Here is a 17,094-nt window from a genome sequence, read left to right as displayed (position 1 = left end):
AATAGTCATGTGGCCCACTAGCTCCTGCGATGTAGGGATGATAAATCGAGAGCGTAGCTCCGTGCAGCTGTGCCGCTGTCGGGTTTTTGCATGCGTGCACATGCTAGGCAAGTCACGGCCAAGCCGCTCTCCTTCTTCCTCACTGTATCTAATTACATCTATTTGATCAGAGACGGAATACTGCTGTTTTCATATTCGGTTATTGAAAAGCTTGAGAATGCATGGGTACTTGTTTGCTTTTGTTCCCATTCAGAGATTGTAGTCGCAAACTCAAAGGGAATCTTTCAAATAGTTGGGCTATTTTACAGCCAAGTGTTGTGGGTTTTTAGTGGCATGTAAAAAATTAGCATATGGTTTCTGGTTAAGATGTCCTCTTTCAACTCTTTTTGAATGCTCATTTTGATTGTTTCCTTGTTGGCACACATCGATTTGAGCTAAACTAACAACATACAGTACTTGCATGCTTTTTTGGAACAGAAAACACACTCTCAAACATTAAGTAGACATGTGTTGTTCTGCCCAATGTTCCTCGTGTCGTTGTGGCATTTAGGTTTTTAACTCATTCACTGCCAGACATTTTCAGAACCTCTTTTACCCCAATGTTTAAAAAAAAAAAAAAAAAAAAGAAAGAAAAAAATATATAATTAAGTTCCCGGGATTGAATGTCTGGACTGTGATAAGACATAAAAACGTTTTTGGAAGTGAACGAGTTTTAAAGACTGATCTTCACATAAGCACCATTCATACCCATAAAGAGTTAAATCTGTGGCATGATATTGTGGCTTGCAGTCAACTCGCGGGTATAAAGTCTTTAAAAGCTTCAGAAGAAACGAGAGTAGCTGGGGACGGATCTTATATGTTGCTGCTTGTGTGTGTGTGTGTTCATGTTTTTTTTGTTAAACGTGCATGTACATGATTGTACAGTAGGTGTTAACACATGAACATTTGTCTACCCATTCCCGTGTGCATGCACACTATCACCTTGTCATCTTCTAGAGTCGAGGATGAGTAGAGGTCAAAAGGGACAGCGCACAAGGCTGCTTTCAAAGTCATTAGAGTAATCTCTACCCCGGGGAGTCCGCACTCATTTCCTCTGCCCACAACGCACCAAATGAGATGGACGAGCACATCCGACATACAACACAACTCAGTCAATTCCAAATAATTTAACCCATTTTCGGTTTTGCCATTGTCTTCTTGAAACTAAAAACAAATTGTTTATGAATAAAATGACATCATTACATATACAGTGGATATCAAAAGTCTACGCACCCTTGCTCAAATGCCAGCATTTTGTGAAAAGTGACTGAAAACTGAAGATAATTCATTTTAAAAAACTTGAACCGTTAATGTGACCTATAACCTGTACAACTCAATTAAAAATGTGCACAGTATTTTTAAGGGAGGAGTAAAAAATTACTGAGGGAATGTGGTTGCACAAGTTTGCACACCCGCTTAGAGTATCACGAGGAATGTGGATCACATTTGAACTCACCAATCACATTCTAAGTTAAATGTGAGTCGATATACACCTGCAAATATTTAGAGTGCCTCTGACTAACCGCAAATAAAGTAAAGATGTTCTAGTAGGCTTTTTTTCCTGGCAGTTTTTGCTTTGTTGAAGAAGCCTGAAGGTTTTGTGCTAATGCTGACTTTTATTTTGCACTCTTCATGAATCCATCCATGTCGTTTACATCCCCAGTTCCAGCTGAAGAAAACAGATTCAAAGCTGATGCTCCCCCATGCTTCCATGTTGGTGTGGTGTTCGTTTAATGATGAGCAGTGTTGTGTTGGCACCGAACCTACCTTTTGGAACTATAACTAAAAAGTTCAACTTTGGTTTCGGACCTTTATCGGACCATAACACATTTTACAAAACGTGTTTGAGATATTTCGATTGTGTTTTTGCAAATTGTAGCTGGGATGTTTTTCTTTATAAGATAAAACTTCCGTCCTGCCACCCTCAGATGTATAAAGACGGCGGACGAATGCTGTCATGTGTCCTAAACGACCAGTGCTTGCCAGAAATTGCTGTAGCTCCTTCAATGTTGCTGATGTGCTCTTGGCAGCCTCTCTGAGCAGTTTTCTTCTCATCTTTTCATCAATTTCAGAGGACTGTCCAGTTGTGGGTCATGTCACGTGTGCCATATTTTATACACTTGATGATGATTGTTTTCACTGTGGTCCATGCTATACTTAATGCCTTAGAAATTCTTTTGTACCCTACTCCCGACAATATTCATTGAACAATGAGATCCCTATGATGCTGTGGATGCTCTCTGCGAACGATGACTTTTGTGTAAGATGTGGCTACACAAAATGCCAGGAAAAGCATACTAGAACATCTCAGCCTTCCTGGAGGTTAATCAGAGGTACTGTAGTGGCAGGTGTGTGCGGACTCACATTTAACATGAGTTTATTATCTCAGTGTTTTTTGGTTTTTTTTTCTTTTACGTCACCTCTCAAAAATACTTGTATATGTTGTACAGGTCATAGGTCACATTAATGACAGAAAAAGTTTTCAAATGATTTATCTTGGTCTCATTTTTTGTACCACAAAAAACCAAGTCATTTGAACAAGGGTGTGTAGACTTCATATAACCACTTGAATTGTTATTACATATATATAATAAATACAGATTGTAACATGAGGTAAACCTGTTTGATACCATTTTAGATTTTTCACAGTGTCTCAAATGCCTTTTACATCTGAGGATGGTATTTACAGATTTCCAGCAGATGAAGATAATGAAAATCCGGTCTCCTGTCATTCTATATGAGTGAGATAGTGTGGAAACACTAAACTCCTTCAGAATTAAACTGACATCAGGGAGCCATTAAGGTGCTTATTCAATCCGAGAATGCTTTTGCTATTTCTATAAATCCCTGCTCCTTTTTTGTTTTTTTGAAGAGGGAAGTGACTGTGTGCTTCAAATAGACATTAAGCGGATATGTGTGGTGTCATTAGAGAGTTGTCCTTGAAAGAGACTGGCTGCAGGTTATGTTGGTAATGAGGTGCTCTGGACCTGCTGTGGTAATTCTATATGTCTGTAAATGGACACAGACCAAGAGACAGTGACTTTTAAATAAATGCAACATCATCCCTCAGCAACCCCTTTGCACATACTAAAAATGTGGCGAGAAAAAAAAAAAGAAAATCACACTTGTAGCAATCCCATATTTGTTCCAGAACAAATATTCAGATTCTAATGAAAATGTCTATTAATAAATATTTTCAAAGCAAAGACAAAATTAAGATGGTTAATTTGTTTGTACACACTTTGTAAAAGTGATTTACACTTATTTGAAAATGCAATGAATTTATTTGTCTTTTAGAGTATTCTATCTTCCTCACCTCGCCTGTTTGGCATCCCAGCACAAGGAGCGGCGATCTAAGCTAACATTTCCACACCACATTTATTGAGCCACGGAGTAACTGCACCACACCTTCTCTACTACTTGAAAATGAAAGTGTCTCTAACGAAGTGTCAACGGCAAAGGCCAGAAATGCCAAGCACCACAGTTCATTTCTCTGTGTGATGAATTGAGCTCCTTTTTGAACAATTAATTGTGTAATGTAATGAGCTGAGCAGGTGAAAAAAGTATTTTGTCTTCTCTGTGCAGCGACACACTGCAAGCTCAGATATTTTGTCTCTGGTGGTTACAGTGTTTTGATGCATGAGGCTCTGCCTATAAAGTCTATTTGCATGCAAATTTTTACATTTCCCTCTGCATCAAACACTTACCGTGATCCATGTACTGTATTCAAGCAGACAGACAAGGCGAGAGAGAATCTTGCTCGGAGTGGAACTATTTGTTTCTTTGTGATTGTGTGGTGCATTTATTTGTGTGTTTTTGACAAGGTGGCAAAGAATGACACATGCTGGAGGAAACAGAAGAATGAGAGCAAATGGCACAGTGTGTATTTACCTTGATAGTCATTTATCCTCTCCTGTGTTTTTCTCCAATCTTATCTGCCTCTCTAGGTCATCCAGAAAATTCCTCCATCTGTGATTTCAAGCCCCATTCCTCTGCGCCCTTGGTTCCCTGAGGTAAAAAAAAAAAAAAAAAAAAACGTCTTTCAGTCAGCTTTTTTGGTTCTTTTTCTTCTATACAAACAGAGTGTAGAGTCCTTAAAAAGTCAACAAAAGTTTCCTGACAATCCGGGATATCTTTGCCATGCTCAGTAATATTCAACCCTTGCAAAACTGTTGCTTGAGTATTTTTAACCTAACGCACAGAGTGTCTGTGCGTACTTAAATTCCATCCATGTTGAGAATATTATTGAGTCCGTTCCATGAGAATTTAGGAAGATTTAATAAGCACATGAATGCACTCTAGGTGGAAGGAAACAAACAATATATTTTGTAGGAAGAGGTAAAATTTTTAGGACCCAGAATATTTTTAGGAACCAAAATATTTTAAATACTAAAATATTATTGTCATCCATACATTTAAAATATATTGTCATACAAAAAAATTAAAAGACATTATTCAAGTTTTTTTAAAAGAATTTTGTAGGAAAGAGTTGAATTCACGTCGAAACTCACCACTTCTGCTCCAAATGGTAAGAGTGTTGAAGTTAAATTGAGAGTGTTAACATGAATGCACATTGTGATGCTGGTTGGTCTGTTCTCATTTTTGTCAGGTGGTCTAAAAAATGTCTTCAGAACCGTATGTGGTGTGTGCCCTTGCAGTACTCCTCTAGTTTTTTTTTGTTGTAATGAGCTTGTTTTGGTTTATACATGGACACTAAGTCAAGGACGGACAAAACCAATTGATCACATTTGAATTGTATTGAGTGGAGACTTTAAATGTGAATTTAAATTTTGGTTGACTTAACGATGACGTTGACTTGACGAGAAATGGTGGCTGAATAATGAGATTGCCATTCCACAGCAGTGTGTGACCAGTGTGAGGGGGAAGTGTCAGGCTGTTGTGGCTGTGTATGGATCTTCCACAACCTACTGAGGCTCCTAAAGGTTAAATGAATGAATTGGTCAATTGCCATTACCCATATTGTTTTTTGAAAATTAAAATCGAATCTCAATTCAGTGGAGACTTTTGGAGATTCCTGAGACTGCCTCCTAGCTGCAGCCAGAGCTGGAGACCTTCATCCCTGTGAACACAATTGTGCTTGTGCAAAGCCGCCACGGGTGGATTGTCCTCGTGATTCACACTTAAAAGGGGACCTTGGTTTATCAGATCAACCAATAAATATGGTATTTGAAGAAAAAATTGCATCGAAACACGTTTTGGTAACACTGGTTGTATTTGATCTAGCAAGCTTTTAATAAGCTTGTGGGACCAATCTCTCCGAGACGCCTTGGCAGCTAACACATGCAGAGTTGTTCCTTCTTAGTCTGCAGGAAGCGGAGGCATGACGTAGTGTCATTGAAAGGCGAATCTGGATCAATATTGGCTGCCGCTGGCAGTAACTGCCCGCACAGGATTCTGGTCTATGATGTGGCTATTATGGCGGAATGCAAAAAGTATGGCTATCTCAATAATTAAAAAGACAAAAAAAAAAAAGAATAAGCACGAGGGCTGTACTTGTACCAGTGGTGTTTGAGTAGCAAATGAGTATTTCCAGATTTGCGTCACGTCCCACACACACATACGCGTCTCACGGCTATATGTATTTGGAAGAAGTAAATGCGCCGTGTGATACCCTGCTACATTTGAGAACAAAATATGGAAATGTTTGCATGTGTATGGGAATATTTAGCAGGCTATTGAGCATTAAAAATCAACTGTCAAAGATGAAGTCAACCCAAATATTTGTTTTAATTCTAGAATATGTTCTATGCAGGTCCACTATAGTCTAAACACAGCATTCTGTTTAATATTGCGTTTGTGGAATATGAGAAATCCACCCGTGTTTAGCTAGCTCAGCAGGTAGCCATTTTGTCACTTCTGTGGACTGAAGATGACATTGAAGTTGCTCAGGGCTTAGACAACGACAAATCATGGCTCAGCTTCAGGAAACAGGTGAGTCGTGATTGGTCGTTATCTGAGCCCTGAGCAACTTCGATGTCATTTTCAGTCGACAGAGTGACAAAATGGCCGCCCCCTGAGATGGCTAAAAATGGGCGCATTTTGCTGCTCAACTCATATTCCGCAAACAAAATATTAATCAGAATGCCGTATTCCAACTGGTCCTGCATAGAACATATTCTGGAAAAAATATGTTTGGGTTGACTTCCGCTTTAAGCAGTCAATGAAGCCCAGCTACACAGTTTAGCAAGGCCTATGTATTAATTACTTCATTGCTTGCCTCATGCCATTACAATGGCAGATGAAGAGAGTTTGGCCGCTTGCAGGTCTGAGAGGACAAGGAAATGGATGGATGCTTGGAAGAACACACTTGGTTTCGGTAGGGGATCCTGGTGGTTAAAGTAAAATACCTATCTTAAACTAAAGATTTATGCTTCACTGCCATTCGTACGTATACAAATAAGCACTGGTATGATGCAACATTCAGTCATTAAAATGTCACTGATTAAAATGTCACCGCAAAATAGCAACTACTGGGTTGGTGTGACTTCCTGAGATCAATTCACACAGGCATAAGAATTCAAAACCCAAATTTATCTCACCGAAATAAAGTTATAGGCTTGTTTAAAATCAAACCTTCAGGACGCGCCTGCTCATACCACATAAAGGGTGGAAGAAGCTTTGCGGTACTGGCTTTACATATGGATGTGTTGTATGTTATATGCAGGGTTATTTACTTGATTGTGTCTAAGTGGGCCGTGTGTTGTATGATGGGTAGCTGGCCTTTCTCCAGCTCTACTTGACTTCGAAAGGGAGGTAGGACAAAAGCCATCAAAAGAGACAAGGACACATCTTGCACAGATGAAGTGTTTTAAGTGATGCCCCCCCTTCCGCACGTCATCACTGTGAATTAGGCGCCCTGTGCTCGCAGATGAGTGGTAGGGAGTATAAACAATGCCAAAGGAACGGATGTTAAACAAATTAAAGTGGAAAACTATGAGGATGTCTATCTAAGGCGGCCTCGTAAATCTCTGCTCCCTGGCTCTGGCGGCGCTCATTGCCGATGCGGCGCTCTTACAGCGGAGCGCAGCGTACGGTGTGGTCTGTTCTTCGTGCTCTAAACCATTCAGGAGGTGCATCTATGTTTTATGGAAATCCAAGTATATGAGGATAGGGGAGGGCCTATGAGCAGTCTGACCACGTAGCTCCAGGGGGACAAGCAGAGTGATGGAGATGGAGAGGCAGGTCTTGGTGTCCTTGGTGCCCGCGCAACGTGTGTCTGACTCTGGCCAGGATCGCATATATGTCACCAAAATCACCGCAACTCTAAGCCACGCAGGACTGTGAGTCAGTTCGATTTTGAGGCGATCACCTCAGATAACCTCACCAACTGGCCAATATTTGTTATGCAAGTAGACACAGTAGACAAAGAAATGCTAGAGTTCAGAGTCCCAGGAGAGCTAGGGACCCAGGATATGCTGACACAGATAAAACACCAGGTGTGTGCATGTATATATATATATATATATATATGTATATGTATCAGTGGGTGAAAAAAAAGGTGAGATGAATGTGTGCAAATATAGATTCCAGCAGGCTGGAGTGTGATCACATAAGCATTTTGTAAGGGGCAAGCTCAAGCCGAATGGACGTTAACGAAATAGCTGCAGGGGTCCAATTGCTGCTTCACCTCACATCATCTGTGTTGCACTTCAACACACCACAAAAGCCAGCAGACATCAACTGGTAAATACATGACCGAGACGCACCACTTACTCTTTGCAAATATTAAATCAATCGATATACAAACTCTTGCCTCCTTCAGAAGCTTTTGGACAAGTGTGTGCTTCCAACCTCCATGTGAAGGCCTTTCCTAGTGTACAAAGAAGCATTCTTTGACATACTTTATGAATTTGGTATGGAAAAGGCTGAGGTGCCCATCAAAACTATGTTTGAACAAATGAGAGAAAAGATTGTAAACCGGGCCCCGTCTCATGTCCTGACAAAATAAAATCACACAGTCCAAATGTTGTTTGGTCTAATTAAGCTACAGATGGAACACTGAATCAGTTCCATAAAACTAACCACAGAAAAAAAAAATGCCATCCAAAACAATATAATTGTCCTGGGTCAAACTGTTACAATTAAAAAACTGTTGAGCTGTTTAGGATTTTGACAATAACATTTTAACCTTTAACTTTTTTAACAGACAAACAAGTGTAAAGTGAAGTAAATCGCTGTATTATCAAACTAAATAAAATCAAACTTACAAAAAAAATACGTAAAATACTTAACATTAGATGACATGACAAATGCTTAGGAAGAGGAAGGCGAGTTGAATTCATGCATCATGCGTTTTAGCATTCTTTACTGTCATACAAGTGTAAATTAAAAAGTGGAAGAAAAATGCTGTAAGATGAAACTTAAAAACAATCATTTCTGGATTTACTGATAACTTAAGTTGTAAAGTAACGAATAATGTAAAGAGAAGTGAGTCACCTTTAGACTATGGGCCCTATTTTCATAGAAAGGAGCGTGTGCGCTTGGCGTAAAAACTGGCACCTTTTAATTTCCGTGCAGGGGTAATTCTAGGTTACTGTGTTTGGGAATTTGGCAGACCGCGCTATTTCATGCTGCCGCGCTGAATTTAAAGGGAATGAGATGAGCCACTTCGATTAGCCGGGAATCAAGTCGGCTGTGTTCACTCCCACAACGGCGCAAACATTTCTAACTGCACCTGTCTACAAAAGTACCAAAAGAAAGAACTCATGGACACAATTAGACTGCACTTAGTGCTAGACCTGCTCTGGGCATGAAAATGGGGCCCTAAGTCTTTGGACTAAGGTTGACGATGTGGTGGACATTCCATTTTTCTTCTTTTTACTTTTACATATTTTGATGAAGACTTGCCAGGTATGCTGATGACTCACAAGATTGGCAGACATTCTTACAGAGCAAATGGCTCTATATCAATCTTTTTCTCTGACCAAAATGTATTTGCTGCCGTTTTTGCTTTCTCACAAACTGGTTTACCGAAGCTGACCAGCCAATTAGACCTCAGTTGCCAAATCATCAGGCCCAATCGGCTGGAAAAGCACACCACTCAGACCACTGGTCGATGAAAAATGGCCAACCCTCGGCCCTTTGTGTGGATGGCTGGCCCAGGTTTCAATCAAATGCACCTGCCTGCTGGTTCCTGGGTGTCACATTACGACAAAATGATCCGGTTTCCCTTTTCAAAACTATCATTCGTGTCCTTACGTGAGTGTTTTGCCCACCATAACAGTTGGTTCATGTCAGTCACACATGCTAAGGGCTGCATGTAGTTACAGACAGGCTCTTCTATCACAGCAAGGTCTATTTCTGGGTCCCAGGATGTTGCTCTCCGCAATGGAGGGCAGGTGACATCGATCCAGATTGACCTCTCGTGTGGAGGGGAAAATTAATGAGACAGACGAAGGTGCAGAGGCCTGAGAGAGACAGAAAGGGGGCACGCAAAAATAAATAAACAACCTTCTGGATGATTAATCCAGGACTGGGTGTGATCCCTTGCCTCTCCACCTCCTTCTCTAGGTGGGAGGGAGAAACTGGACACTTCTCAGGAGGAGTTCACTATGTTTAGGGCTGATGACCAGAAGACACTTGAAAGTTAAAAATAAAGACAACCGTGTACAGTGAGACGTGAACAGTTTGCGTCACTACCACGTATCAGGCACACGTATCAGTTTGAGTTTGAAAGGAGCCAAAAGGGGTGACGCGGGGCTTCATTTGTATGTGAAGTGGTGCTAGATTTAGTGTAGCGTGCTTGGGCAGCGCTCCACTCTGCTAATTATTTCCCTGAGTTCTCAGCGACGAGCGCCTCGCTCGCTCAGACGGGAGAGGCTCGGCAGTATGTGCTTAGTCAGCCGACTCTGGGTTTGAGATACTGTTGGGTCTCTGGTGGACTGTCAGGGAGGCGGAGCAGCCAGGGACTTTGGGGAGAGGGCATCATCACCCATCAGTGAAGGGGAGGGGAGTAAAATGGTGCAGTTGGGGACATTGTGTCTGCATTGGCCTGATTTGGTTGGTTCCTACTGGAGAAGATCCCAAGATCTTGTTTTCATAGCATTAAAAAAGAAGCACCACCACTTTTGAAAAAGTTTTAATTAGAAAACAGTGGTTCTATTTGGGCGGCACGGTGGACGACTGGTTAGCACGTCCGCCACACAGTTCAGTGGTTGTGGGTTCGATCCCTTTAACCTTTGCATATTCTCCCTGTGCCTGCGTGGGATTTCTCTGGGAACTCCGGTTTCCTCCCACATTCCAAAAGCATGCATGGTAAGTTGATTGGACTCTCTAAATCGCCCCTAGGTGTGATTGTGAGTGCGGATGTTTGTCTGTGTGTGCCCTGCGATTGGCTGGCAACCAATTAAGGGTGTCCCCTGCCTACTGCCCGAAGACAGCTGGGATAGGCTCCAGCACGCCCGCGACCCTTGTGATGGATGGATGGATGGTTCTATTTGCTAAAATTAAGCCAGAGGTATGAGCCTTTGGCAGATATATATTTTTTGCCTTAACTTGATTGAAAGGTGATATATGAGCACCCATCTCAACTCACTTCACAACAAGCAGCAGTTTGGCAAATAGTGAGTCATCCCTCGAAAAAGAGGCTTCAAAGTTTAATTTTACTCACAGTTAGAGTTTACTGTCAAACTAAATATTAAAAGGATGATGATGATGTATGTTGTGTATTTAAAAAATAAAAATAGCTTTTCCTTAAAGTCTTTTAGGTTAATGCTCACATTTATGGGAATATATAGTATGTTTGGATACAGTAATTAACGACTTAATTATTTGAACACAAACGGTACAGCAACACATATAGTCAGACACTATAACGATACTTCAATGCATAATACTTTATCCTCTGTGAAAACTAAAATTAATATAACTCATCTTACAGAGTCACACAAGTAATTTTGGCACTATGACTACTTTCCTTATTACAAATAAATTACCATTTTTTGGGGGGGTTGTTAGGGAGGTTTGAATGGACAAATGACATTTCCATTCAATTCAATGATGTGTTTAATAGCGTGGTCACGGAATTGGAAACAATCTTAAGGCTGTAAACTTTACTGTAAAGGAGTAACGAACCAAAGCAATGCAAAAAATGTGAACACAGTTCACTCTCCGGTAAATACATTTGCAAAGCATTAGACTAACCAAATAAATGATTTGATCATAAAAATGTACACATTTGTTCCCCAAACTGCACTGAACTGAACTGAAAGCAATGCCTCTCAACCCGCCTTCTAAATTCATTTAACTACGACAAACATCTCAATACAGCCCACATGCCCTGTTCCTCCCCCAAAACAAACTTCCTACTTAATCCTTTCAGCCCAAAATCAAGTGTACCTCACTTCTGACCCGTGCTCGCCACATTGCACCTGCTTGCCTATGCTTCCTCTTCCATTACACACACACTAACACGCTCTCACAGCCACACACAGACACACACCCGCGCACACACCTTCGCCACTTCCATTCTCCCCCTCGTTAGCTTGATGAATGGCTTCACTGCAGGGAAAGTGCTGATTTTCATCCCTCTGTCTGATTTCTGCTGGCTGTTATTAATTTCAAACACTCAGAGAAAAGCAAGCGAGTCGATAAATAAGGAAATGAACACACTTCATCCTGCCATGCAACAGCATTCGCAGTCAGTCACCCTCTGCAGATGCCAGGCCTGCATTTAGAGGGTTCAGAGCCACGCTTGAATCACTACAGGCTTCAATATTTTTTTTATTTCTAAAAATCCAACATGAAAAAGTATTTTGCTGCTGCTGTTGCATACTACACTTGTTTCTGGAGTAAAAAAAACAAAACTAAATAGAAATGAAATCAACCACCAAATGAATCAGACTGAAACCAAATGAAAGAAACAATTCAGAGGGGTGTGAGTTAATAAGTGTATACATGTACGATGGAAATTGGGTGAGGGGATGCAAGGAAACATGGCAACAGCAGCCAAAAATGACATAAAACGCATGTTTAACTACATTGTCACCCGTGCAGTTGTAAGGTATTAGTCATAGAGCTACAAATAAACAATAATTCCCTCAGAGACATTGCGTTATCTTTCTTTCTGATGGGGGGAAAAAAATGATGCACTTTTTGTATGTATTTAATTAAAACATTGAAGCTTATTTCAATAAGCAGAGTTGGCCCACGTACTCAAACCTCAAATATTAGAAAAGAAAAACGAAAAAGCGGTCTGTTGAGTGCCCAGTTAATATACAGAGTCTTGAACACATATTAATACATATCATCATGGTTTATTATTCCCTAGGCAAGATGAAACAATCATAATAATAAACAGAGAATTCTTTGGAAGAGAGGAACATAACATAAATATTAAATGAGCGGAGGCTGACAAGGAAGACGGAATGGAGAGAAAATAAAATGGGAAGAGGGGAGGAGAGGAGGGAGGCGTGGAAAGGACTAAAAAAAAAAGTGGAAGAAGCAGAAGTGTGGAAAGAAAAGAAAAGGAGCAGTGAGGAGCAAAAAGTGGAGTAGATGGCCGGGAATGAGGAAATGAAAAAAGGGAGTAGAGGCGAGCTTGTAGTGCAGCGGAGCCTGCAAGTCTGCTGCAAGGCTCTGCGTGTGTCAACACAACTATTGTATTTACAAGGCCGAGTTGCTCTTATTGTTAACTCGTAATGCCGGGGCTGTGTCGGAGGAGTAGAAATCAAGGGAGGGCTGGGGCTAGTAAATATTTGTATCGCTCAATTTCTCTCATACTTCTGGTTAACCAGACAGGGAATGTTCACGTTGAGGTTTTACCAGTACAGTCTGGACAGTGTCAGCGTGAAGAGAATATGCCTTCACAAGCCTAACGAGGAGGCGTACAAGTTAGGAGGATGTATGTACTGCCGTATAATATGAGGTTTATTCTGTGAAGCGTCACTACACCGATCTACACCTTGACCTCTCTTGGGCGGCATTGATATTTACTTGGGGACAATATTGTGTTTACAAAAATCGACTTGTCTTGTTTTGCTCACTTTCATTTGTATGTTACAAATGTGTATGTTCAAACAAACATCCCTGCAACAGTCTTAACTTCTTCTCAGTGCATATGTGGTCATGATAAAAGGAAGGTGGTGGGAGCAATGAGTTCCCAGCTGATGGTCTCTGGTTGCGAGTAGCGGACAGCAGTGTAGGATGACATTATCGGAAGCAACTGCATATTGATACCAAATAGGAAAAAAAAAAGACACAAACAGTGTACATCATTCAATATGAACTCCCAGCTGCATGCATTACATCAATGACATTGGACAAAACATAGTAAAACACTTTTTTGTTTTGTTTTTTTACTAATAGAAAGGTCAAGGCTTGAGAACATGTTTTTCGTTTGAATGACTCTGAAGTGGTACAGTGCACAATTTAAGCAAGAAAAAAAACCTGGCTCACTTTATTCAGTGCATTGCTATTTACATTATCTGGTGTGGAACCAATATTTTTGAAACATGGTCAAATGTTGACCTTGAGATTCAAGTAACCTGACTGATTTACAGGTTTTTCGAGATGCAAACCATCTTTCTGACATTTTTCTTTTTTTTGCTTTGTTTTGTGAGCAAAACGTTGTGATACAAGTGATGTATGGTGGTAGTGAATGCAACTCAACTCACTTGATCACAAGCAGCAGTTTGGCAGATTGTGTAAAATTCTTCAAAAAGAGGCTCCGACCTGATTATTGTCACTCCCAGTTGAAGTATACTGTCAAACTAAACGTAAAATGATTACATGTTTTACATTTAAAACAACCACATATAGCATTGCCTGACAGTAGTCCATTCAGCCTAATGCTAACAAACAACGCAAAACACCAAAGATGAGCAAATGAATATTATCAGTGTTGGAGCACTAAAAGCCATTAAGCAAGGGATTTTTGAATACATATGGTGGAACAACACATGTAGACATTTAAAACAATACTCAAAGGCATATATTGTCGCTGTTCTGTGAAAAACACGTGCAGTATGTCCAATTTTGTCTATTTTTTCATGGGATGTCTGTAGCGCGGAAACCCCATTAAAGTAAAAATAAAAAAAAATGGACATGTATTTTTCACAGGACAGCTATGATATTCTTTCTTATCATGTGCCCAAAAAAGGATGAGTATTACTGCAGCTTACTGAGTTAAGTGTGAAACTCTTCTTCGTGTGTATCTCTACACGTGTTATATTGTCCCACACAGACTCAAATGAACAGCACAATGTCCATTGAACTGAAGCAAAAACTGTTATTTTTTTAGCCATGATTTGCATTATATTTAATTACAAAAGAAATCAAGGCAGAATTGTTTTTTAAAAGTAGATACAGTCTCATTCATATCCCAAATTTCTTCCGAATGCAAAATGTAAAAATTGTATGAAGACAAGCAAACATAGGATATCCAAAAGTTGCATCTAAACTAATCCAACAAAATTGCATTCATTTTGACATCACTAATTATTACCAAACAAACATACATCAAACTAGGTTCTGAGCATTTATAAGCGGTCAATTCTGCATACAAATTGCTCTGATGTGTGTAATAGGGATGAGCTCTGGATGCAACTTTTGCTTGACTTCAAAGCTTCTGACCCTTGCATGCATACAGCAGATTGTATGTATGATGAGTTGTCTTACTGTGTGGATTGCCACATTATATCCTTACAACAATAGCAAAGACATCATACAAAAAATGTCCAAAAAAGTGGAACATTTTTTTAAAAAACATTACGTCCATGGCAGATGTAAACTAGGGAATTAACAAATGACTTGGTCTCTATGCTTTCATAATGTGTTAGCCAATAAGTACTCATACTGGTGCCATGACTTGATCCCTTGAGTGATGATGAGATAGATATCAAACACAAATGCAATTCCAAGATTTGATGCACATATACAAACTCTCATTTCCCTTCCATGTCTCTTGATAGTAACCATAATAGAGTTCCTTCCCTGTGGCACGCTGCAGTTGCAAACACTCACCTTCGATGGCTTTAATGAGATGTCTGTGCAGTTGGTGCGTGCGCGTGTGTGTGTGTGCGGGTGTCACTGTTTGCCTGCTTGAGAAAGATGTTAGTGATCCTCATGGCCCTGTTTATCTCCACCCTTGTGTTGGAGTAGAGGGAGGTCAGAGGCAGGGCTGCCTGGATCCTTCTCCATTCCCACGGCTGCCGTCTCACAGGCACAGTGGCCACAGGAGGATGAAAAGACTATGGATTTTTTTTTTTTCCTTTTTTTTTTTTACCCCTTCTTCTCTCTACACTCACCGAGAAGAAAGATTACATACAAGATGAGCACATCCTGGCTCATTCAAAGCAGCTTTAAGCCCAACATTAGATGTAACTGACCCGAGCGCTACGGTTCATGAAGCAAGTGCGCACACACAAACACACACACACAATAACGTAGAAAAGATACCGAGGTTCTCTGCCTCGTCATTTACAGTAAAGCTTTGTTGTTTAACACTGATGTGCTGTTTACACAACATAGGTAGAAACAGAAAATGTGATTTCAAAAAGAAGTAGACGCCATCATCACTTCTTTCTAAACAACGGAAAGGGGAGTGTCAAAATGAAGGACATGCACATGTGTGTGTGTGGGGACCTCAGGATTATTACTATGTATTGTATGTTATGTTCTATTGATATATGAAAATGCCATAAAGCTGTTCCAGCCTAATTAAAAAATTGTGTAAGTTATTTAATAGGAAAGAAAGCTCTGAATAGTATTGTACTTTATAAAAACAACAGCCAATTAAATACAATGTAATGAATTTAACCATTTTGACACGTTTTTTTTTTTTTTTTTAATTCAGCTGAGTAGACATTGTGCTGCTCCTGGTGTCAATACAAATAATACAAAGATACCGACACACAAAGAAGAGTTTCAAAGCTGAGTCAGTAAGCAATAGTAATACTCCTAATTTAAAGCTTTAAGAATGAATATTATCTGTCTACTTGCGTTGCTCCACTGTTTGTGTTAAAATATCCATTGTGTAAAGGGTTAAAAAAAACTGACACCAATGCTGTTTGCTAGCCCATCTATGGCATTGTGAAGAATTGTTCATCAACTACCAAACTGCTACTTGTTGGCGTGAGTTGAGTTCACTGCCATTGTATTGTCTAACACTGGTATCTCAATATTTTGAGTCACCTCTTCTTGAAAAACTCATAAGTTGGATCACTTGCATCTCAAGGCATTACTGTAATCAGTAAGGTTATGAAACCCCACAGGAGGATTTATTTATTTATTCATTTATTTTTAATGAAGGGACGTTGCTTACTATTGGTATGCTATATACATAATTATCTAGGTATCTATATATTACAAAGTATGTGTATTCTATATTACAATTGTATATAACAAGAGTTGTCCGTGTGCACATGATTTTTTGAGCCCAACGTTGATGCAAAATAATTTGTATATTGAATGAAAAAGGAATCTTCTGCATGCACATTAATTTCCTTTGCAAAACTCCACTCAAGTCTTGTGAGAGTATTAGCCAGTATATGTCACAATGGTTTGCTTCGCCTGTGAGGCAAAGTCTGATGGTCATGTCCGGCGCAAACAAGCAATTATGGCATCTTATATCGCATGCATCAATTGTGAGGTTTGCTACTTGCAACCGACACCAGAGAGTGAGGGCAACTTTCCAGTAAACAGAAGGCCTACGTCATGACACGAGAAGGACACAGTGCCTTTACCATAGTCAACACTGTCACATATGGAGTGGTCAAGGTCGTACACGCACACACGCACACACGCACACATACTGTATTAAATTAGCAGAAAATACATTATAAGACACTATTGCCTGTATTTTAAAGAAAAAAATGTCCGAAAAAAATCCAAACTGTCCTTTCGTTTTCCAATTCCAGTTCTTCAAGTCAGTTTATGCTATACCAATCACAATGCCTCTCTGAGATGACACACCTTGGCAGCATCTTGCACTTGCACTGCGTGTGCTGTAAATAGCCAGAGTGCGCGGAGCATCTCTGCTGTGTTTGGACCTATTTTAGAGCTGACACAGGAAACACGGCCATCCTGACAGTCACC

General features: G+C 40.1%; 1 protein-coding gene and 1 long non-coding RNA gene across 4 annotated transcripts in view; one reads left to right on the top strand and one right to left on the bottom strand.

The window, feature by feature from the left end:
* The window catches only part of LOC147149930 (uncharacterized), a 408,789-nt gene that overhangs the window by 238,008 nt on the left and 153,687 nt on the right, over positions 1 to 17,094 (bottom strand). For both annotated transcript variants that reach the window (XR_015086294.1, XR_015086293.1), the window contains exon 3: positions 3,931 to 4,047. This is a non-coding gene — a long non-coding RNA (uncharacterized LOC147149930). The remainder of the gene's footprint in view (positions 1 to 3,930; positions 4,048 to 17,094) is intronic.
* Positions 1 to 17,094, top strand: part of mafa (MAF bZIP transcription factor a) — a 77,208-nt gene that overhangs the window by 4,526 nt on the left and 55,588 nt on the right. For both annotated transcript variants that reach the window (XR_015086292.1, XM_086026719.1), the window contains exon 2: positions 3,987 to 4,052. Coding sequence is in view for 1 of the 2 variants with exons in the window: in XM_086026719.1 (XP_085882845.1) it covers positions 3,987 to 4,014 (28 nt within the window). In the remaining variant the exon portion in view is untranslated. The remainder of the gene's footprint in view (positions 1 to 3,986; positions 4,053 to 17,094) is intronic.

Source organism: Filicampus tigris, chromosome 3 (genome assembly GCF_054856515.1).
Source record: "Filicampus tigris isolate MCC_2025a chromosome 3, RoL_Ftig_1.0, whole genome shotgun sequence".
Lineage (NCBI taxonomy): Eukaryota > Metazoa > Chordata > Actinopteri > Syngnathiformes > Syngnathidae > Filicampus > Filicampus tigris.
Note: the sequence above shows the minus strand (reverse complement) of the source record. Positions and strands in the feature narration are given on the sequence as shown.